General features: G+C 41.5%; 1 protein-coding gene across 1 annotated transcript in view; it reads left to right on the top strand.

Annotated features, from left to right (window-relative positions):
- Positions 1-23,678, top strand: part of DDX10 (DEAD-box helicase 10) — a 280,373-nt gene that overhangs the window by 1,221 nt on the left and 255,474 nt on the right. Inside the window, exons 2-6 of the mRNA XM_049613892.1 lie at positions 9,552-9,612; positions 10,598-10,728; positions 12,709-12,867; positions 20,259-20,379; positions 21,013-21,202. Of these exons, the coding sequence (XP_049469849.1) occupies positions 9,552-9,612; positions 10,598-10,728; positions 12,709-12,867; positions 20,259-20,379; positions 21,013-21,202 (662 nt within the window). The remainder of the gene's footprint in view (positions 1-9,551; positions 9,613-10,597; positions 10,729-12,708; positions 12,868-20,258; positions 20,380-21,012; positions 21,203-23,678) is intronic.

Here is a 23,678-nt window from a genome sequence, read left to right as displayed (position 1 = left end):
TTATTTTTTTAATTTTTTTTTAACATTTATTTATTTTTGAGACAGAGAGAGACAGAGCATGAACAGGGGAGGGTCAGAGAGAGGGAGACACAGAATCTGAAACAGGCTCCAGGCTCTGAGCGGTCAGCACAGAGCCCGACGCGGGGCTCGAACTCACGGGCCGTGAGATCGTGACCTGAGCCGAAGTCGGACGCTTAACCGACTGAGCCACCCAGGCGCCCCTAACATTTATTTATTTTTGAGACAGAGAGAGACAGAGCATGAACAGGGGAGGGGCAGAGAGGGAGACACAGAATCTGAAACAGGCTCCAGGCTCTGAGCTGTCAGCACAGAGCCCGACGCGGGGCTCGAACTCACGAACTGTGAGATCATGACCTGAGCCCAAGTCAGAGGCTCAAGCGACTGAGCCCCCCAGGTACCTGGGTAAGGAACCTGTTTTAAGCTCCCATGTTAGTTGGTGGTGTGTGATTGGGACCTAGACCCATGTCTTTCCAGTTCCAGAGCTTTTCCTTTTTTTTTAAAAAAAAAATTTTTTTTAACGTTTATTTATTTTTGAGACAGAGAGAGACAGAACATGAACGGGGGAGGGGAAGAGAGGGAGACACAGAATCTGAAACAGGCTCCAGGCCCTGAGCTGTCAGCCCAGAGCCCGACGCGGGGCTCGAACTCACGGGCCGCGAGATGATGACCTGAGCCGAAGTCGGACGCTTAACCGACCGAGCCACCCAGGCGCCCCAGAGCTTTTCCTTTTAACCGTCATGCCAGGTCTGCATCCTGCATCATCGGTCTTCGTTCATCTCGTTTTCTCTCCTTAGGTTCGTGACCCCATCCAAGAATTGACTTAGGGAAAGTTGGATTCCGGGTCTGTTTCTGGCACCTGCCACGCCACATTGTTGTTGATGTCCCCAGATGAGTATCCCTGTAGTTCCCATTTTGATCTCTTGTCCTCACTGTGCCACCCTCCCACCCCCACCCCCCCCAGCACTGTCAGTACCCCTTCTTCTCTTCCCCACCCCTAAATCCCTTCTGTTGGCCTTCACCCGCCTCACTCACCCTCTCAGTGATTGCCCCCTTCTAGTGAGGTATAATCAGGGGTTTAATATGTGGGACCTTTCTGGAATCATGGTCATCAAGTGTCATGCTGGTATAGCTTTCCTTTAAGCGACCCTTAGGTCAACGGTAAGATTAGATAGATAAACTTTATCTTTGTCTGGGTTAAGGTAAATGGTGATTGGATCCTGGCTTTTGACGACCAGACGAGTGACTTTGGGCAGGTTACTTATTCTGTCAGCTTCCCCTTTCTTGTCTTTAGAAGGCATAGTAATATCTATAAGTTGTTGCGAGGAGTGAGTAAGAATGCGTGTGAAGTGTTCTGCCCGATGCCCGATACACATAAATGTATTCGCTGTTAAATTATTACTACTATTGCTGATGCACAGCACTTCAAGAAACCACTGTAAACTACCGTTAGATGGCATTTTAGAGTCTTGATCTAACTAGAATTACTTAGGGGCTATATAGTCTCAGCCCTTCTTTATCCTCTTCCCTGCTGCGTAATCCCAAGGGTTATTCCTGGGGACTGGTGACTCCTTCTTGTATTCCATCCACAGTTCTTCTGAGTTCATATTCTTTTTTTCTGACCGTGCTGGATGTTTTTACCTGAGTGTCGTAGGATCCCTTAAAAACACAAGTCCAAAACTGAGCTCATTATCTTTTATTTCTAAATTCACAGTCCTGTGTATTTGTTCCCTATTTGCCACTCTAAGAAATTATTTTCTCATAGTTCTGGAAGCCATAAGTCTGAAATCTAGTTCACTGGCCTGAAATCAAGGTATCAGCAGGGCCATACTCCCTCTGGAGGCTCTCAGGGAAAATCCCACTTCTTCTTCTTTTTTTTTTTTTTTTTAAATGTTCATTTATTTCTGAGATAGTTGGAGACAGAGTGTGAGTGGGGGAGGGGCAGAGAGAGAGAGAGGGAGACACAGAATCTGAAACAGGCTCTAGGCTCTGAGCTGTCAGCACGAAGCCTGACATAGGGCTTGAACTCATGAACTGCAAGATCATGGCGTGAGCCGAAGTTGGACGCCCAAACAACTGGGCCACCCAGACGGCCCAGAAAATCCCACCTCTTGCTTCTAGTTTCTGGTGGCTGATTTGTATTCCTTGGCTTGTGGTTGCATTCAGTCTGTGCTTTGGATAGCTTCCCTTCTGTCCTGTGTCAAATCTACTTCTAACCATTTTATTTTTATTTATTTATTTAAAGTTTATTTATTTATTTTGAGAGAGAAAGGGAGTGATTGGGGGAGGGGCAGAGAGAGAGGGAGAGAAAATATCCCAGGCAGGCTTCACACACTGTCCCTGTGGAGCCCAACGCCTTGTTCAGTCTTATGAACCATGAGATCATGACCTGAGTCGAAATCAAGAGTCAAGTGCTTAACCCACTGAGCCACCCAGGCGTCCCTTATTTATTATTTTTATTTTATTTTATTATTGTTCTTTAAAAAATATTTATTTTGAGAGAGCGAGAGAGCAAACATGAGTATGGGAGGGACAGAGAGAGAGGAGAGAGAGAGAGGAGAGAGAGAGAATCCCAAGCAGGCTCCGCACTGTCAGTGCAGAGCCGGACATGGGGCTCAGTCTCATGAGCCATGAGATCATGACCTGAGCTGAAACCAAGAGTCAGATGCTTAACCAACTAAGCTACCCAGGTGTCCCTGTTTTCATTTTATTTGAGAGAGAGAGAGAGCAAGCATGAGCTTGCACGTGAGCAGGGAAGAGGGACAGAGGGAGGGAGACAGAATCTCGAGCAGCCTCCACACTGAGCACAGAACCCAACTCAGGGCTCGATCCCATGACCCTGGCTCATGGCTGAGCCAAGATCAAGAGTCAGATGCTCAACCGACTGAGCCATCCAGGCGCCTTGTACTTCTGCACTTTTTAAATAAGGATACTTCTGATTGTGTTTAGGGCCCACTCAGATAATTGAAGATAATTGCCCATCTCAAGGTCTTTAATAATGATGTGCAAAATCACTTTTGCCATCTAAGGTAATATTCACAGTTCTGGAGGTTAGCATATGGATATACTTGGGGGCTGTTGTTTAGCCCCCCACATCCTAGCCCCACCGTGTAAGCAGACTGTCAAGCTAGAGACCTAGGAGTAATCCTAGACACTTCCCTCTCACCACTTGTACTGACATCCAGTCAGTCACGCTGATAATTTCCTCTGCCTTTAAAATTTTTTAAACTGTTACTCTGTCCCACCTGCTATGTCTTAGTTCAGGCCCCATCATCTCTTGTCTGGGTTACTATAGTAGTTATTACTTATAATAGGGATTAGGAAGCTTTTTCTGTAAAGGACAGGATAGTAAATGATTTCAACTCTGCATGTCAGAAGGGTGGAACCACTCAACCCTGCCATTGTAACATAGAAGCTGCCATGGAAATAGTTAAACAGATGGGTATCCTGCAAAACTTCAGTGAGGAAAACTGGCTCTTAGGCCTTATTCCCTTCTACTCTGTCCTCCGTATTGCTGACAGAATGATTCTTTCCAAGATGAAAATCCAGTCATCCTATTATTGATAAAAACCCTTCCTTGACTCACAATTACTTTCAGGAAAATGGTCAGATACTTTATTAAAACATTTTTTTTAATGTTTATTTTTTTTTTGAGAGAGACAGAGCATGAGTGGGGGAGGGGCAAAGAGAGAGGGAGACACAGAATCTGAAGCAGGCTCCAGGCTCCTAGCTTTGTCAGCACAGAGCCTGATGCGGGGCTTGAACCCACGAACTGCGAGATCATGACCTGAGCCGAAGTCGGACGCTTAACCGACTGAGCCACCCTGGTGCCCCAATGGTCAAATACTTTAATGTGTCAACATGTTCTTCTCTAGTGGAAGCATAAGTTATTTGTGGTCAGGCAGACCTGGCTTAAATCTCACTCAGTTTGGGTATTGACTAGCCAGTTTCTTAATATTCCTGAGTCTCAGTTTCTTTCATTCAGCAGAGATCACTAAATGTTACAAGGCTCAAATGATGTAGCCTGTGATAGGCATACGTGAAAGAACAATTTGTAGTTTTGTGAATTGGCCTTGGTCCTTGATGCTTCTTGTCCTGGTACTTGATGTTTCCACCGTTTGCAGTGAGTACCCCCATTCTCTCACTCTAGGAATACTTGCCAGGATTTAGGATTGAAACTTCTCTTCCCAACCTCCCCAGGTAGAGTTAGGGTTGCTTTCTGTAACATTTTGTATACACTTTTGTTACAGCATTTATCACCCGGCTGTGATGATTGGTTTCTTTAACTTCTTCGTTAACTCTCCCACTAGACCATGAACTTCAAGGTCAGAAACCATGGATACACTCACCTTTTCGCTTCCCAGACACTGGTAGCACAATGGTTATCCTGGAATAGGCGCTCAGTGTTGACATGTTGTTTGGTGCATGAGGACCTTTTCCAGATTGCTTTATTCTAGTTGGTAACATCAGTCTATTCTTTTTGGTCTTTTGTTTTAATTGTAATTACTAACATTTATGAAGCTTTTTACATGTTATTTTGCCATATTGTCACAGTAGACAACATCATGAGACTATTTATGTTATATGGGTGAGAAGCTTTAAGGAAGAGCAAGATTAAATAATTTCTGTAAGGTTAAGTAGCTGGTAGTGAGAAACTTCTGACTCAGGTTAGTCTAGGACTGATGCCAGACTCCAAATCACTATACTTTACTGCATTGTACTGCATGGATGTTTAAATTCTAATCTTTTCACTAAATTGAAGGAGTAGGTTTTTCCTGTAAGTATTGCCATGTTTTATTATTTTTTTTACTCACAGAAATATTTTCTTAATATTTTGTCAAGAAGGAAATGCACTGTGAATCGAATACCAGGGCTAGCCGTACTAGAATACCAGCAAAGCAGATTGTTACTGTCCAGGAACTAAGGTTCAGACCCTTACTACAAGCTGCCTCAGATGATAACATTTGTGCATAAAACTTTTCTTACAGTGTGTTTACAATACAGGGGTGCTGCTAGGTAGCCTCTCTGGGAAAATACTGGACAATTTGATTCAGAAACATTTTGTAACAGTTTGACAAGGCACTTGTTGAGGCCTAGGTTGTAAAAGATGGGAAAAAATACATGTTTTTGTCTCTAGGGCAGAGAGTTGGTACCTATGTACAGTGCTGTGGAGTTAGAGTGGTGTAATTATGGGGACAGAAGTTGATTTATTCTGTCCCTGCCATTTCTGGCTAGGTGAATTAGAAGAATATGTTCATTCTGGGCATGCTCCCCTTCCTCCACGTGGTTGCAGTCTCAGGCCTGGCTTGTGGAGCTGAGTGTGAGCTGGATTGCAGCCCCTATACCTCAGCCTTTGTAAATTTTTTTATTTTTTTATTTTTTTAAGTAGCCTTCATCCCCAGTGTGGAGCCCAACGTGGGGTCTGAACTTATGACCCTGAGATCAAGACTTGAGCTGAGATCAAGAGTCAGACACTTAACCGACTGAGCCACAGGTGCCCCTATATGCCTTTGTGTAGGGCGCGAACCGCCCAGCGGTTTGTGGTGGCCGTGAGTGGAGCAGCTTTGAATGATGTGTTCTCCAGATAGAAAAGATGGGCAAGAACATTGTAGGTCAAGGGAGCAACACAAGGATATACAAAAAGATGTGAAAATAAGTGATGTTCTCTGAGGGGGAGATTCTCCTTGAAGTGTGGTATGTGTTCCCAAGCTGGCTCCGGGAGAAGAGGGGCAGAGGTGGATTGACAATGGTTTTGGAGACTGTAGTAGTTAGAATAATGGCCTCCTAAAGATGTCTGTAGAAGCTGGAAAAAGCAAGGATATGGATTCTTTCCAATAGTCACCAGAAAGAATGGAGCCCAGCCATATACTCTAATTTTAGCTGTGTGAGATCCATTTTGGACTTCTGACTTTCAGAGTTACAAGTTAATAAATTCACATTGGTTTAAGCCACTGTTAATGGTAATTTGTTTCAGCAACCATAGGAAGTACATACAGAGGCCATGTTTAGAGACTTTATTATTTTTTTTGTGTTTTATTTAAAAAATTTTTTAAAAAATGTTTATTTTTGAGACAGAGAGAGAGAGCGCTAGCAGGGGATGGGCAGAGAGAGAGAGAGAGAGAGAGAGACAGAATCTGAAGCAGGCTCCAGGCTCTGAGCCATCAGCACAGAGCCTGATGTCAGTCTCGAACCCATGAACCATGAGATCATGACCTGAGCTGAAGTTGGACGCTTAACCGACTGAGCTACCAAGGTGCCCCCATGTTTAGAGACTTTAACCAAAAATAGTAGGCAGTCTCTGGGGGCAAGTAGAGAGCATACCCAATGGCTGTGGAGGCTGAGACCAGGTCAGAGACTGTTAGTATAGTGTAGGTCTTAGATCTTCTCACAGGCAAATGCCAAAGTGGGATTAAGTGAATTGGAGATTTTTTTTTTTTTAACATTTATTCATTTTTGAGAGACAGAGCGTGAGTGGGGGAGGGGCAGAGAGAGAGAGGGAGACACAGAATCTGAAGCAGGCTCCAGGCTCTGAGCTGTCAGCACAGAGCCTGATGCGGGGCTTGAACTCCTGGAACATGAGATCATGACCTGAACTGAAGTTGGACGCTTAACTGACTGAGCCACCCAGGTGCCCCAGTGAATTGGAGATTTATTGGATGGGAAGTGTCTGTGCAAGTGAAAGAGAAGGAACAGAAATAGGGAAAGGAGGGAGTTGGAGGAGCCATAGGAAGAGACTCAGGTTGCAGCACAGTCTAAGAAAGCTTCTGTTGATGGGGCGTCCTAGAGCCACCGTTGCCCATTAAGGGAATCTCCTGTCCTGCAGGAAGTCTCTGGTTGTCCTGCTGCTAGGGAAGAATGGTGCTATCACTGGTAGATCTGGAGGACCGACCGCTGCTGGGGAGTCAGGACTGAGTGGCTTATCCCTAAGGCCACCCTGTAGGGGTGTGTGTTGGGGGTTCTGAGGGAGAGTTGGGGATTGAAGCTTGTTGAGAGAGGTTGGAGATCTTTGTTTCAGTTCCCCTGTTGTCACTGCTGCTGAATGACTCCATCTGTGCACCTGGGATTCTTTTAGACTTGCTTTGAATCAGCTAGAGCTGTATAGGAACCCTGCATTCTAATGTAATTTCCCCCCTATAGTCAATCAGAATTTGGGCTGGCTTGAGGCAGATTGCTTTTCTTGTCGTGACTGCAGTGGGTGGAGCATTCCAGGATGTTCTTACACTTACTTTCTTCTCCGGCTTTGAGGATGTGGAAGCGTTATTTGCTTTTGTGAGAAACATGAGTAGTGAGAAGAGAGTTGCAAGAAGTATAGCAGATAGTTGAGTGGTGTCCCCCCTGCTTTTCCTTCCGTCCCCTCCAGCTTTCCCTGGAAAGCTGATGAGAAGTCTGGGACACGTACTGTCACTGGAAAATTGTTTTCTGATTTCAGAAGAGTGATACAGATTTCAGAGGGAGTGTGAACATTGGAAGACAGGAGTGATTTTTTAAGAAAAGAAACATCTGAAGGGAAGGGGAGAAAATGTTATTTTGTTTGTAGGACCCATAGCTGACTCTGTGACTTCTAATTATTCCTTGGATTGTAACAGAGTTTTCTTTAAAAAAAATTTTTTTTTAACGTTTATTTATTTCTGAGACAGAGAGAGACAGAGCGTGAGTGGGGGAGGGGCAGAGATGAGGGAGACACAGAATCTGAAACAGGCTCCAGGCTCTGAGCTGTCAGCACAGAGCCCGATGCGGGGCTCGAACTCATGGACCGTGAGATCATGACCTGAGCCGAAGTCGGACGCTTAACTGACCAAGCCACCCAGGCGTCCCTAACAGAGAGTCTTCTAGAACAGACTTGACAACCGTTTTCTGTAAAGGGCCAGCTAGTCAATATTAGACTTTGTGGGCCACATGACCTGTGTCACAACGGCATAAGCAACACGTAAATGAGTGGTTGTAGCTGTGCTCCAGGTTAACTGTTTGCAAGAACAAGCAGCAGGTGGATTGGGCCATAGTTTGACTCCTGTTCTAGTTCATGAGTCGAGTACAGGTTTCCTTCTGTTTCTTTGACTTTTTTCTAAGAAAATGTTGTAAATGTTTATGGCTGATAAAGTGCTGGAACCATTTTCATTTTTCCAGACTTTCCATTTAGGAGGGTTGACAGACTAGAGGGAGATGTGCAGCATTTCCTTGGAGTGGCCCGCTGTGCCCGGGCTGTGTCTCTGGTGGAGGATGAACGTGTGTTGCCCGTCTAGCTCCTTCTGTAGGCATTCTGTTCTTTGTGAAAACAGCTTTTTAGCTGATTGTACCACAAGTGCACATGTGGACTTCACCTAATTTTAATGCTGTTTGGGAGATTGACCTTCTAATTGGGAGGTCAGTTGGCCTAATTTTAATGTTGTGTTTGGGAGATTGACCCCTTGATGGGACAAGATGTTCTAATGAACTTTTCTCTCTCTCATGTGAGTGTACTGATTACTCCTCTTTACTGTTCTCTGGAATGATTTGTGGGAATCAAGGCAATGTTTTAATGCTTGTGTTTGCAGCATGTGAGAACAGAGACTAACCATATCTGGGCTGCTTTAAGAATCTTGGAGAAGATGATGTGTAGACTGTAAAATGAAATAAAAGCTGTCATCCCTTTACTGCCTGGAGTATAATTTAAATAAATGAACCTTACAAATGCAACTTTTCCCTTTTGTGAATCATGAATAATTTGGCAGTGTATTCCCAGATCTGAACAGGAGTTCCTGCTTTCAGCATCTGTAATAAAATAATTCTCCTGAGTAACTGAAATGAAATTCAGAAAATTGGGTTTATGCTAATGAAGAACATCAGTAATGAACATTTAGATAATGTAAAGTTAAAGGGCAAAATGTTACTTATTGTGGCTTCAAAGCATGACAGAGACATTTCCTCTGGTTATTGTTAAATAATGCCCCCTCCTTTGCTATACCCCCGAATGAGGAGTTGTCTGGTTGGATTTTGCATGCCATTGACTTATGGTTAAAACTTGAAAAGGTTTGTGATAACAAGATACATTTCTCCAATTAAGTTCAATCATTTCTCCAAAGTGTGTAAGTAGAAATATTCTCATTGTGCTCTGTGACATAGAGTCCCTTTGCTCCTTATTTCTTAAACTGATATTCCTTGAAGGATGGTCTGAAGGTAAAGTTTCTTCCTAAAATTGATGTGCTGTTGACCTACCATATTCTTAGAGGTGAAGGAGGGTGGTGGTGGTGGTGATGGTTGTGTGTGTGTGTGTGTGTGTGTGTGTGTGTGTGTAATGAATGAGGTGTTTTTATTTTTAAACCAATTTAAATTGTTACAAGTTTATATTTTTGATTCATGATAACTTCCTTATGGTGTATTTCCTTCTAGAAGGAACATTGGTTTTTAATTAGTAGTGATGATTGAATTCAATCCTGTAGTACCAAGAATTAGCTGGACAGCACAATGTAGACAAAAAATGGTTTTGTTGTAAGACAAATGAATTATATAGTATGTTATTTTACCTTAGCTGAACAGTCTCCTTGTTCTTTTTTCAGATAAATGTAAATGAAATTACAAGATTTTCAGATTTCCCTTTGTCCAAAAAAACATTAAAAGGTAGGAGGATGGTAATCTTGGGACATGTTGTTGGATTTCTTGATGTTTTTTATAAACAGAAAAATATTTAGAGTATTTAACCTGAAAAAGATCATTTTGGCAAATAATTTTGATATCTTGAAGCTTTAACACCAGGAAACAATATTAATTCATTTGAGTTTTACTGATGTGTCATTCTCATCTCCTTTCTGGACTGGTTAAAGAGCAGTAGTGAAAAAACAAGATGCCATAGCCTGTCAGGAATTAAAATAAAATCCAATTATGTTAGTTAAAATGAACAAGAAAACAAAAGTGATGTCTTTTATATTAGTGTGTCAGGGCCACCAGAACAAAATCCCACAGACTGGGGGGCTTAGAAGAAATTAATATTCTCACAGTTATGGAGGCTGGAAGTCCAAAGATGGAGTTGTTGGCAGGTTTAGTTTCCTTTGAGAGCCATCGTGGAAGGGATTGTTCCAGAACTCTCTCCTTGGCTTGCAGATGACGACTCTCTTGTGCATCTTCATGTGGTTGTTCCTCTGGGCAGTCATACCATTGGTATCTCTTTTGTGTCCAGATTTCCCCTTGTGAGGACACCAGTCACATCAGATCAAGGCTCATTTGAACTTAATCATCACTTCAAAGGCCCTCTTTTTTTTTTTTTTTTTTAGTGTTTATTTTTGAGACAGAGAGACAGCATGAGCAGGGGAGGGGCAGAGAGAGAGGAAGACAGAATCTGAAGCAGGCTCCAGGCTCTGAGCTGTCAGCACAGAGCCTGACATGGGGCTCGAACTCACAAACTGCAAGATCATGACCTGAACAAAGTTGGACGCTTAATCGACTAAGCCATCCAGGCACCCCAAAGGGCCTCTTTCTGAATACGGTCACAGTCAAAGGTACTGGGTGTTAGGCTTCAATGTAGGAATTTTAGGGGGCGCCGTTCAGTCCGTACTACTGTTTTGTAGGAGTTTTCTACAGTATCACTTTCCTCCCTTCTACATGGCAGGTTTGCAAGAAGCCCAGTACCGTTTGGTAACTGAGATACAGAAGCAGACTATTGGATTGGCTTTGCAAGGGAAAGATGTTCTTGGAGCTGCCAAGACAGGATCTGGCAAGACTTTGGCTTTCCTTGTTCCAGTAAGTAGTTTATTCATACTGGGTCAGGTCCTCTATTACGTGATTTTATTTTACTTATTTTCTTATTTATTAATTTAAACAAATGTTTGTTTTTGAAAGAGAGAGAGACAGAGTGTGAGTAGAGGAGGGGGAGAGAGACAGGGAGATACAGTTTTTTTTTTTTTTTTTTAATTTTTTTTTTTTAACGTTTTATTTATTTTTGAGAGAGAGAGACAGAGCATGAACGGGGGAGGGGCAGAGAGAGAGAGAGAGAGACACAGAATCGGAAGCAGGCTCCAGGCTCTGAGCCATCAGCCCAGAGCCCGACGCGGGGCTCGAACTCACGGACCGCGAGATCGTGACCTGAGCTGAAGTCGGACGCTTAACCGACTGAGCCACCCAGGCGCCCCAGGGAGACACAGTTTTGAATCAGGCTCCAGGCTCTGAGCTGTCAGCACAGAGCCCCGTGCAGACCTTGAACCCACAGACCGTGAGATCATGACCTGATCATGATCAAAGTTGGATGTTCAACTGACTGAGGCACCTAGGTGCCCCTAAACCTTTTTTTAATGTTTATTTATTTATTTTGAGAGAGAGAGAGTGCACACAAGCAGGGGAGGGGCACAGAGTGAGAGAGAGAATCTGCACTGACAGCGCAGAGCCTGATGCAGGGCCTGAACCTGTGAACCTGAGATCGTGATCCAAGCTGAAATCAGGAGTTGGATGCTTAACTGACTGAGCCACCCAGGCACCCTGTTATTTATTTATTCTAAAAAAAATGTTTATTTTGGGAGAGAGCACGTGCGTGAGCAGGGGTAGGGGCAGAGAGAGAGAGGGAGAGAGAGAATCCCAAGCATGCTCCACACGGTCAGCATGGAGCCCGATGTGGGGCTTGAGCCTGTGCGCTGAACCATGAGATCATGACCTGAGCCGAAACCAAGAGCCCGATCCCCAACCAACTGAACCACCTAAGTGCCTCTCTGTTATATGATTGTAAAGCATTCTTTGCCTAGGTACAAATCATTATGGAGAGAGTTGTTTCCTATTGGATTCCCCTGGCTAGAATGCCACTTTTACCAGACAGGGGCCCCCAGCTGTCCTGTTCTCCACCATATTCCCTCCATCCTAACGCGGTGCCTTGCACATGGTGGACGCTCAGTAACTTGAATGAATGAATTACCTTAACCAGCCTTTACATTCCTGAAGGATATGGATGTTCCTGGGTGGCAGGTTTGGATGGTTCTACCCTGTTGTAGGACCACGGAAAGGCCTCGGAGGCTATTTATGCGCTTATGCTTGTAAACCTGCCAGTTTCATTTATATTTGCCACTTGTTTAGGATAAAGCTGAAATATGCTCACTTAGATTGAATGACTCGTTGAAAAATTTTCCAGGACGTTGATATCTGTCCTTTTGAGCAGTAAAACTCGTAGGACTTTACTTCTATCTCAGTTGTGCTGTCGATCTCATAATTTAATTCTTACAAAATAATTGGCTTAGAAAAATCACATTTGAGTTTTTGTCCCAAGTATTGAAAAGTTGTTTTTATTTTTCTCTTAAATTCAATTTTTCCTAACAATGTCTGCCCACAACTAGAAAATTCAGTGACTATATAATTATAGTAACTACATGTATGAAAGTTTATTTTAATGTGGTTTCCGTTTAGAAAATGGTGACAGATATTTTTCCAAAGTGTGTTTGAATAGTTTGAGGGCTGTACATAGCTTTCATCGATTGCCATTCTTCTCTGGGCAGGGCTCTGGCAGCAGCTGAGCTGCCAGGGCCTGATTTTCCCTTCCCTCTATGACTTGAGGGATCTGGTGGCTGGAAGAAAAAGAAAAAAAAAAGCAAAGAATTTCATTTTGCTGATTGGAAAGAACTTGTGACTGGTGTGTCTTCTGCTCAGAATGTGCCTTTGATTTGGAGGAGCACGGTTGGCTTAGGAATCAAGATGCCGCCTCCTGAAAGGACTTACTAAACATAATTTGCTGTCTTTTTTGAGGTGTTGGAAGCCTTATACCGTTTGCAGTGGACCTCAACAGACGGGCTGGGGGTTCTGATTATATCACCCACAAGAGAACTGGCCTATCAGACTTTTGAGGTTCTCCGAAAAGTAGGAAAGAATCATGACTTTTCGGCTGGTCTCATCATTGGTGGAAAGGTTTGTCCTTTGTCTTGTCCTTCTTTTTTCTATAACGTATATTGGGGCACTGTTGGCAGTGGACAGGAAAGAGGTGGAGATTTCATCTAAACAGGTAAGCTGGCCTCCTGGTGTGGTGACTGTCATCTAGAGTTCTGGTTATCAAATTTGAAGGTTCAGAAAGTCCATTTTTTGAGGGTATCTGAGTGGATCAGATTCTCTGACACTAATACACTTTAAAAAACCTATAATTCTATTTGTTATTGTACCTGGGAAAGGTACCATTGGAGTATGTGGGCTAGTTCCTTTTAAGAAAATATTTAAGAGATTGAATAATTCAGAACATTGCTTGGTCAGCAGCAGAAAAAAGACAGGTTTACAAAATTTTTTAAAAAATTTTAATGAATTTTTTAATTGAAGTATAGTTAACACATAATTGTCTTAGTTTCAGGTTACAGCATACCATTTCAACAAGTCTGTACATTATGTGTGCTCACCACAAGTATAGCTAGCATCTGTCAGCATACATGCTATTGTAGTACTATTGACTATCTGTGACTTTCATCCCCATGACTTATCCATTTCATAACTGGAAGCCTATATCTCCCACTCCCTTTCACCCATTTTGCCCATCCTTCTTCCCTCTGGCAATCATCTGTTTGTTTTCTGTATTTATGGGTCTCTTTCCGCTTTTTTGTTTTGTTTTGTTTTGTTTTTTGATTTTACATGTAAGTGAAATTACATATGGTATTTGTCCTTCTCTGACTGATTTCACTGAGGATAATCTCTGGGTCTGCCATGTTGTTTGAGATGGCAAGATCTCATTCTTTTTTCATTTTTTTATTTTTTTAACGTTTATTTATTTTTGAGAGAGAGAGACTGAGTGTGATCAGTTGGGGAGGGCCAGAGAGAGGAGACAAAGAATCCGAAGCAGGCTCCAGTCTCTGAGCTGCCAGCACAGAGCCTGGTATGGGGCTCAAACTCATGAACCATGAGATCATGACCTGAGCCAAGGTCAGATGCATAACCGACTGAGCCTCTCTCTCTCTCTCTCTCTCTCTCTCTCTCTTCCTCTCTCTCTTCCTCTCTCTCTCTGTCTCTCTCACTCACATACACACACCACATCTTTACCCATTCATCTATTGATGGACATTTGGGTTGCTTTCAGTGTCTTGGCTGTTGTAATGCTATTGTGAACATAGGGATGCATAACTCTTCGAATTGGAGAGGGTTTTTTTTTTTTTTTAATTTTTTTAATGTTGATTTATTATTGAGAGACAGAAAGAGATAGAGCATGAGCATGGGAGGTGCAGAGAGAGGAGGAGACACAGAATCTGAAGCAGGCTCCAGGCTCTGAGCTATCAGCACAGAGCCCGACATGGGGCTCAAGCTCACAAACTGTGAGATCATGACCTGAGCCGAAGTCAGATGCTTAACCAACTGAGCCATCCAGGAGTCCCTGTTGACAGTTTTTATCGTGAATGGATGATGAATTTTGTCATGCTTTTCCTGCATCTATTGAGATCATATGATTTTAATCCTTTATTAATGTTGTCTATTGTGTTGATTTGCAGATGTTGAACTGTTCTTGCATCTGTGGAATAAATCCCACTTGACTGTGGTGTATGGTTTTTGAAATGTATTGTTGGATCTGATTTGCAAATATTTTTTAAATTATTTTTTTCCATAATAATAGTTGTACTCTTTAATCTCCATCCCGTTTCCCTCATCCTCCTATGTACCTTCCCTCTTGTAACTATCAGTTCCCTATAGTTAACAGTCTGTTTCTTGGTTTATCTCTTTTTTTCTTTTTTTTTTTTTTTTTAATTTTTTTTCAACGTTTTTTATTTATTGTTGGGACAGAGAGAGACAGAGCATGAACGGGGGAGGGGCAGAGAGAGAGGGAGACACAGAATCGGAAACAGGTTCCAGGCTCCGAGCCATCAGCCCAGAGCCTGACGCGGGGCTCGAACTCACGGACCGCGAGATCGTGACCTGGCTGAAGTCGGACGCTTAACCGACTGCACCACCCAGGCGCCCCTATCTCTTTTTTTCTTTGCTCATTTGTTGTTTCTTAAATTACACATATGAGTGACATATGGTATTTGTTTTTCTCTGACTATTTCTTTTAGCATAATACTATATAGCTCCATCCATGTCATGCAAGTGGCAAGATTTCATTCTTTTTTATGGCTGGGTAATATTCCATTGTATATGTATACCACATCTTTTTTTTTTAAGTTGATTTATTTTGAGAGAAAGAGTGTGAATGGGGGAGGGGCAGAGAGAGAGGGAGAGAGAGAATCACAAGCAGGCTCCATGCCATCAGCACAGAACTCATTGTGGGGCTTGATCCCACGACCCATTAGATCATGACCTGAGCCGAGGTCAAGAGTCGGGCACTTAACTGACTGAGCCACTCAGGTGCCCCAAATCTATTTTATCTATTCCGTAATCGTTGGACACCTGGGTTGTTCCTATAATTTGGCTATTGGAAATAATGCTGCTATATAAACATCAAGGTGCATGAATCTTTTGGGATTAGTATTTTTTTATTCTTTGGGTAAAAACCCAGTAGTATGATTGCTGGATCATAGAGTAGTTTTATTTTGAATTTTCTGAGGAACCTCCATATTGTTCTCCAGAGTGGCTGTACCAGTTTGCATTCTAACCAACAATGCAAAAGTGTCCCCTTTTGTCCACATCCTCACCAGCACCTGTTGTTTCTTGTGTTGTTGCTTTTAGCCATTCTGACAGATGTGAGGTGATATCTTATCGTAGTTTTGACTTGAATTTCACTGATAACCAGGGATGTTAAGCATCTTTTCATGTGTCTGTTGTCCATTTGTTTGTTTTATTTGGGAAAATGCCTGTTCATGTCAATTGCCCATTTTTTAATTGGATTATTCATTGTTTGAGCATTGAGTTGTATCAGTTTTTATACATTTTGGATTCTAACGTTTTATCAGATAATTTGCAAATTATTGGATAATTAGTCTTTTGCAAACATCTTCTCCCATTTCATAGGTTGTCTTTTAGTTTTGTTGATTGTTTCTTTCGCAGTGAAGAAACTTTTTATTTTGATGTAGTCCCCATAGTTTATCTTTGCTTTTATTTCTCTTGCCTCTGACATCTCTAGAAAAATGTTGCTATGGCTGATGCCAAGAGATTACTCCCTGCCAGGGTCCAGCCCCAGCAGGTCCAGGGGTTCCCGAAGGATGAACAGTGTTGGCGAAAATAACAAATGGACACAGACAACGGCAATGTGTTAGACTGGCCGCTTTATTGTGGCAAGTGTGGCATTATATTTGTTAGCAAATTTCTTATAGCGTGCATCATCTATGTTTTCTGGCATTACCTAATTCTAAAAATGTTCCTTTGTGTAATCACCCATTAAGGAACAACATAGTTATTTTCTTGTAACGTTCCCTCCTGCCCTTTCAAGGTCATCTGGCTCTCAACACCTCAAGTAGAATGTTTACAGGGACGTGACTTCTTAGTTGTTCCTTTGGACCATTTGTGGCACAAGGAACAAAAGTGTTCGCTTTGGTCTGGGAGGGAGCCAAGAGGGCCCTGGGAACTCGCGCCTTATGCGCTCCCGGAGAGACAATGTATACCTAGGAACTAATGAACCATTCTGTACCTTAATCCCCCAGGTCCAGTTATCATCTGGAATGCCTCCTGGGGGCCAAGTGGGCCTAGGGGTTGGAGTAACTTGTATCCATAGATATGGTCCTTTGTTGCCGGAGTGGGGATTTCAAACCCATTTGTCCCCCTCCTTGGCTGCGAAATATATGGGGCTGTCCTTCCTTTAGGTAGAGGAGTCTTTATAGGGGGTGGCAAGGGCTGGATGCAGGGCCGCATAATTTCCCTACGGAATTTTATTTCTTTCCCCGATGGTTCTTTTCCCGGAGGGCCTGTCGTGGGCAATTCCCCAACCGACCAATCCCCAGGTACTTCATTGGTAGGGGGGCTGCCCTGACCAGCACTGAGGCCAAATTACATAAAAGCAGGAGTACAAGAAGCTTCACTTTCGATGGGCCGCCATGCAGTCCCGATCCGCCCACCGCCTGGGCCCTGCCATCAGGCTGATTGGATAGCTTGGCTTCCTGCAACTCCCTGTGCTCTTTTCAATAATTTTCTAATTGATTTTGAGTTTATTTTTGTGTGTGGTGTAAGAAAGTGGTCCAGTTTCATTCTTTTGCATGTGGCTGCCCAACGGCATTTGTTGGAGAGGCTGTCTTTTTTCCATCGGATATTCTTTCTTACGTTGTCAAAGATTCATTGACTATATAGTTGTGGCTTGATTTCTGGGTTTTCTGTTCTATCCAGTTGATCTATGTGTGTTTTTATGCCAGTACCATACTGTTTTTTAATCACTGCTGCTTTGTGGTATAACTTGAAATCTGGAGTTGTGATACGTCTAGTTTGGTTTTTGTTTTTCAGGATTGCTTTGGCTGCTCAAGGTCTTCTGTGCTTCTGTACAAATTTTAGGATTTTTTGTTCTGGTTCTGTCAAAACTGCTGTTGGTATTTTGATAGGGATTGCATTAAATCTGGGTTTGCTAACATTTTGTTGAGGATTTTTGCATCTGTGTTTGTTGGTGATAGTAGCCTGTGGTTTTCTTTTTTTTAATGGTGTTATTGTAAGGTTTTGGTATCAGGGTAATGTTGGTTTTGGGAAATGAGTTTCGGAGTGTGCCTTCCTCTTCAATTTGGGGAACATTTTGAGGAAGATAGGTACTAGCTCTTCTTTAAGTGTTGGAATTCACCTGTGCAGCCGCCTGGTCCTGGACTTTTGATTTTTCAGAGTTTCAAAATTACCTATTCATGAGTGCCTGAGTGGTTCAGTCAGTTGAGTGTCTGACACTTGTCTTTTCTGCTCAGGTCATGATCCCATGGCTCAGGAGTTTGAGTCCCATATGGGGTTCCATGCTGACAATGCGGAGCCTGCTTGGGATTCTCTCTTTCTCCTCTCTGCCTCTTCCCCACTTGTGCGTGCATGCATGCTCTCTCTCAAAATAAATTAAAAAAAACTTTAAAAAATTATTTTTATTTATTTTAGTGTTTACTTTTGAGAAGGCACAAGTGGGGGAAGGGCAGAGAGAGAGGGAGACACAGAATCCGAAGCAGGCTCGAGGCTCTGAGCTGTCAGCACAGAACCTGATGCAGGGCTCAAACCCACGAACTGTGAGATTATGACCTGAGCTGAAGTCGGGTTGCTTAACCGACTGAGCCACCCAGGCACACCCCACCCCCCCAAAAAAATTATTGATTCAATTTCATTATTTATAATTAGTTTTTTCAGATTGTCTATTTCTTTGTGATTCAGTCTTGGAAGGTTGTGTGTTTCTAGGAGTTTATCCATTGTTATCTAGACTTTTCAACTTGTTGTAATGTAATTCCAGTTGTCTCTTATTATTCTTTGTATTTCTCTGTTGTTGGTTGTAATTTCATTTGTGATTTTTTTTTTGTGGGGAGTTTTCTCTCTCTTTTTTGCTTGATGAGCATGGTTAGCAGTTTTATCAGTCAAAAATAAATCTTTTCAGAGAACCAGTTTTTGTTCTGTTGATATTTTCTGTCTTTTTTTTGGAGACTCTATTTTATTTAATTAATTAATTAATTTATTTATTTATTTCTGATCTTTATTTTCTTCCAAGAACTTTGGGCTTTATTTATTCTTCTTCTGGCTCCTGTTGATGTAAAGTTTACATTGTTTATTTTGGGTATTAAAAATTTTTTTTTTCTAATGTTTATTTTTGAGAGAGAGAGAGTGAGTGAGTGAGCTGGGGAGGGGCAGAGAGAGGGAGACAGAATCTGAAGCAGGCTCCAGGCCCTGAGCTGTCAGCACAGAGCCCAATGCAGGGCTTGAACCCCCACTTGTGCGTGCATGCATGCTCTCTCTCAAAATAAATAAATAAATTGTGAAATCATGACCTGAGCTGAAGTCGGATGCTTAATCAACTGAGCCACCCAGGCACTCCCCCCACCCCCGTTTTCTTTTCTTTTTTTTTTTTTTTTTTGTGGTAGGCCTGTATCACTATGATGGTTGATATGATTTCAGTCTTCAGTTTGAGACTTGTTTTGTGGCCTAGCATGTGATCTGTCTTGGAGAATGTTCCATTTTACACTTGGAAAATATGTGTGTTTTGCAATTTTGGGATGAAATGTTTTGTATGTACCTGTTAAGTCTATGTGGTCTAATGTATTGTTTAAGTCCAATGTTTCCTCATTGATTTTCTGTGCCAATGATCTGTCCATTGATGTAAGCGAGGTATTAAAGTTTCCTACTAATATTGTATTGCTGTCAATTTCTCCCTTTATGTCTGTTGTTATTTTTTTTGTTTCACTGATTCTGTGTTTGGTGCATAAATATTTACAAATGTGTGTCTTCTTCGATCAATCCACTTATCATATGTAATGCCCTTTTTTTCTCTTTTACTGTGTTTTATGTTTTTATTTTTTAAAGAGGTTTATTTTTGAGAGAGAGAGAGAAAGTGTGCATGGGTAAGGGGCAGAGAGAGAGAGAGAGAGAGAGAGAGAGAGAGAGAAAGAGAGAGAAAATCTCAAGCAGACTCTGCACATTTAGTGGAGAGCCTGATGTGGGGCTCGAACTCATGAACTGCGAGATCATGACCTAAGCAGAAATAAGAGTTGGACGCTTAACCGACTGAAGCCACCCAGGCACCCTCACAGTCTTTGTTTTAAAAATCAGTTTTGTATGACCTGAGTGAGGTCACTCCAGCTTTCTGGAGCAGAAGATAGTCTTGAGGAATGTTGATTTTAGGTGATAGTGGGGCCAGCTACTCAGCTTCTGCTCTACCTTCTGCTTCACTTGGACTGCTTGTTTGTGCTGGAGGCTCTTCTAGACTGTGAAGATAATACTTGGGTTCATATGCAAACATACATGAAGGAAGTGTAGCATCCATCCCAAACCCTCACGTACTGATGTACCTGTCACCCAGCTTTAATGACGAACATTCAAGGAGACACCTTCTAGAGTGTAGAGAGCTCAGCTTCCCTCGCCCTAGTCCACAAAGTGCAGTGTGAATGGTGTCAGAGAGTGCCTCTGGGTTCTGACTTAAATAATGACAACGATTCTACTTTAAGTCGGTTCTGGCCGATGTAAAGAGAAGTGAAGACTTGGAGCATTCATGGGAAATTTTTTCTTGGCCTCAGAATCCTGGGTATAATTAAGAATCTAGAGGCACTCTGAGCTCTTTAGGTCTTTACTGAGGACTTTTATTTGGCCCAGAAATTGGGATGTGCTGCAGAAATCGAAGGGGGAAATCCTATCTGTTTGTAGCATATCTACATTGCTGTGAGAAGTAGCATGCAGATGGCTTTTATAGTTTTGATACATGGGCTGCTCAGTAATGTGTCTGTGTAATCAGAAGAAACAACTGTTTTCAGGATCTGAAACATGAAGCTGAGAGGATCAATAACATAAATATACTTGTTTGTACTCCGGGTCGGCTTCTTCAACACATGGATGAAACAATATGTTTTCATGCTACCAATCTCCAAATGTTAGGTAAGTCTAATGAATTTCTAATGAAACAATCTCAGACTTAGGAGAGAAGCCTCATCAATTTTAATGTTAGACATTTTTAATCTTAATATTTATTCAATAAAACATCTGAGAATAACTTGAAACAATTTTTTGGCATATGGGTTCTAAACCCAGAGAGTACAACTAGACTTTTTTTTTTTTTTTTTTTTTTAAACAAAATGGTCAGAAGAATATAAGTAGTTGTATATGAAATTAGATGCTTCTTTATCTGACACTGCTAGGAATTTATCTCTTAAGATACATCCACTTCTGGTGATATTACCTAACGTGTGTATATATACTTTTAATCACGTCTTTATTTTGGAATAATTCTATATTTACAGTTACAGTGATAGTACAGAGAGTTGCTTTATACCCTTTCCCCAGTTTCCCCTAGTGTGACATCTTACATAACTGTGGCATGTAACCACATATTTCGTCAAAATGAAGATTAACATTGTTCCGTTATATAAATTCCAGACTTTTATTTGGATTTCACCGATTTTTCTGCTAATGCCCTTTTTCTCTTCTGGGATCCAGTCCTGAATACTACATTGCATTTAGCCTAATGTATATTTTAAATGTTGTAATTCACCTTGAATTTTCTTTTTTTAGTTCTTGATGAAGCAGATAGAATCTTGGATATGGGCTTTGCTGATACCATGAATGCTATTATTGAAAATCTTCCCAAGAAACGTCAGACTTTGCTTTTCTCAGCTACCCAAACCAAATCTGTAAAGGACCTTGCACGCTTGAGTTTGAAAAACCCTGAGTATGTCTGGGTTCATGAAAAAGCAAAATACAGGTATGTACTACTTGTAGCCATATTTGATTCAATTAAAAAAATCAGTGTTCTTTTTACTATAAGAATTTGGTATTTTAAATGAATACTACCTTTTTTAGGAAACTAGACGTCATTTTATGTGTTATAAAATATGAAAAGCATAGTAAAATATATTACAATTATTTAAATATTTGATGGACCTTTAAATGTGGGAATACTCTAGTGCAATATTTCTCATGTGGTCTGAGGAACACATATCTTTCTGTAAGATGTGAACAGGTGTTTGTTAACAACTACCCCTGCATAAAATGGGGGGTGGTGGGGTTGTATGGCTGTGTGGGAAATGGGTTGGGGGAAGTAGGTTTCAAAGTGTATTTTGATACAAGTGGAAGTTTGTGTTTGTATGTTTGGTATGAATCACTGTCGATTGTGGACATGCTTGACTTGCAGAAATGTTTTCTAGTGAACATAAGTAGATATGTGTTGAAGGTCTCCATATGGATTATCTCTGTCTTCGATTTCTTGCTATGAAATCTTAGTCTGAGAAGGAATAGATTGGGGAAAATGGTGGATTATCCTCTTAGAAAGTTGTTAAATACTGGGAATATGGGCCTTGGGGCCCACCTTAATGTTGTTCAGCTAATAAATGTTTAGGATTAAAGAAAGCCCTAGAAGAGGCCAGACTCCATGCTTCCAGGCATTCTCAGTGGATGAACATGGTTCTCAAGAACTCGGGAGTGGCATAGCAAGAGATTCTTTATCTCCTCCTTAGCTTACTACGGAGTAGACAGTGGTTGCTGTTTGTAACGTTGTATTGAGGTAGCTATTGAAATTCTTGGTACAATTAATAATCTAAAGAGTCACTTTTTATTTTCTTTTTCTTCTTTGTCTTAAGTTTATTTATTTATTTATTTATGTAAAAAAAAATTTTTTTTTACCGTTTTATTTATTTTTGAGACAGAGAGAGACAGATCATGAACAGGGGAGGGGCAGAAAGAGAGGGAGACACAGAATCGGAAGCAGGCTCCAGGCTCTGAGCCATCAGCCCAGAGCCCGACGCGGGGCTCAAACTCACGGACCGCGAGATCGTGACCTGAGCTGAAGTCGGACACTTAACCGACTGAGCCACCCAGGCGCCCCAAGTTTATTTATATTAAGAGAGAGAGCAGGGAAGGGGTAGAGAGAGAGCAAGAGAGAATCCCAAGCAAGCTCTGTGCTGTCAGTGTGCAACAAGACAGGCTCAGTCTCACAACCCTTGAGATCATGACCTGAGCCGAGATCAAGAGTCGTACACTTAACCAGTTGAGCTACCCAGGCTCCCCTTGATTTTCTTCGTTTTTTTTTTTTTTTGTTTTTTGTTTTTTTTGGCTGTTTGCTTGCTGCCTATTTTCACAACTTTTTAGTGTCTTTACCAGATACAAATTTTTCAGTCATTAGGTAACATCTAAAAACTGCATGATTTAAGGTAATTGTACATAGATTTCTTGTTACCAATTTCTGTAGGTAATAGTGGGTTATTATCTATAGATCAGAGTTAGAAAAAAACAAATGCAAATACTGTTTATTTTATAAGTGATTTTTGAAATGCATCACTTAGAAGAAATGGGGTTTTCAGAAACCATGTCTCCAATGACAACTGACAGTTGCAGGTTATGTGATAATGACTGTAGTACTCTCTAATGTCCAGTTCACCAGAAGCACCACAGAAGGCAGATACTTTTGTGAATTTTGTCTCATATCATTATTGAAGTTTCTTCTCTAGCCATTAACTTGGTTAATACACCATGGGGAAATCACGGTCAAGAAAATTTTTAAGGCAGTATAGAATATCTACTCTAGAATCATGCAGGACCAGAAAAATAATTTTAAAAAGTTAGATCTTTCTGAAGTTGTATATCAGAATGTACTTAGAAAAGGTATAATAGGGTGGTTTCTTTATGTTGCTGTTGCAGTGAAATTGCGCTTCTAATGATTTTTTTTTTTTTTTGAGAAAAAAATCGTTCTCTTTGAATCATTGTAATTTGCTGTGTTTTACAGTGAATATAAGTTGAATTCTGTGGTGAATTATGAAGCATTTCAAAATTGAAATGGCTATTCTGAGCTTATGTTGTTAGTTGCATGCAAAAGTAATTTTATATTTCCTGTTAGTGTCATTAATCATTATGAAATGTTCTTTATCTCTACTAATAGTTTTTGCCTTGAAGTCTAGTTTGATATTAGTCTCCTTGTAGTAAATTTCTCTTGGTCTGTGTTTGCATGGTGAATCTTTTTCTGGCCGTTGACTCCTTACATTATATACAGCCTTACATTTTATTTTATTTTATTTTATTTTTTTAATTTTTTTTTTTTCAACGTTTTTTATTTATTTTTGGGACAGAGAGAGACAGAACATGAACGGGGGAGGGGCAGAGAGAGAGGGAGACACAGAATCTGAAACAGGCTCCAGGCTCTGAGCCATCAGCCCAGAGCCTGACGCGGGGCTCGAACTCACAGACCG

The sequence above is a fragment of the Panthera uncia genome, chromosome D1 (assembly GCF_023721935.1).
Source record: "Panthera uncia isolate 11264 chromosome D1, Puncia_PCG_1.0, whole genome shotgun sequence".
Classification (NCBI taxonomy): Eukaryota; Metazoa; Chordata; class Mammalia; order Carnivora; family Felidae; genus Panthera; species Panthera uncia.
The sequence above is the reverse complement of the archived record's forward strand: the minus strand, read 5'-3'. Positions and strand labels throughout refer to the sequence as shown.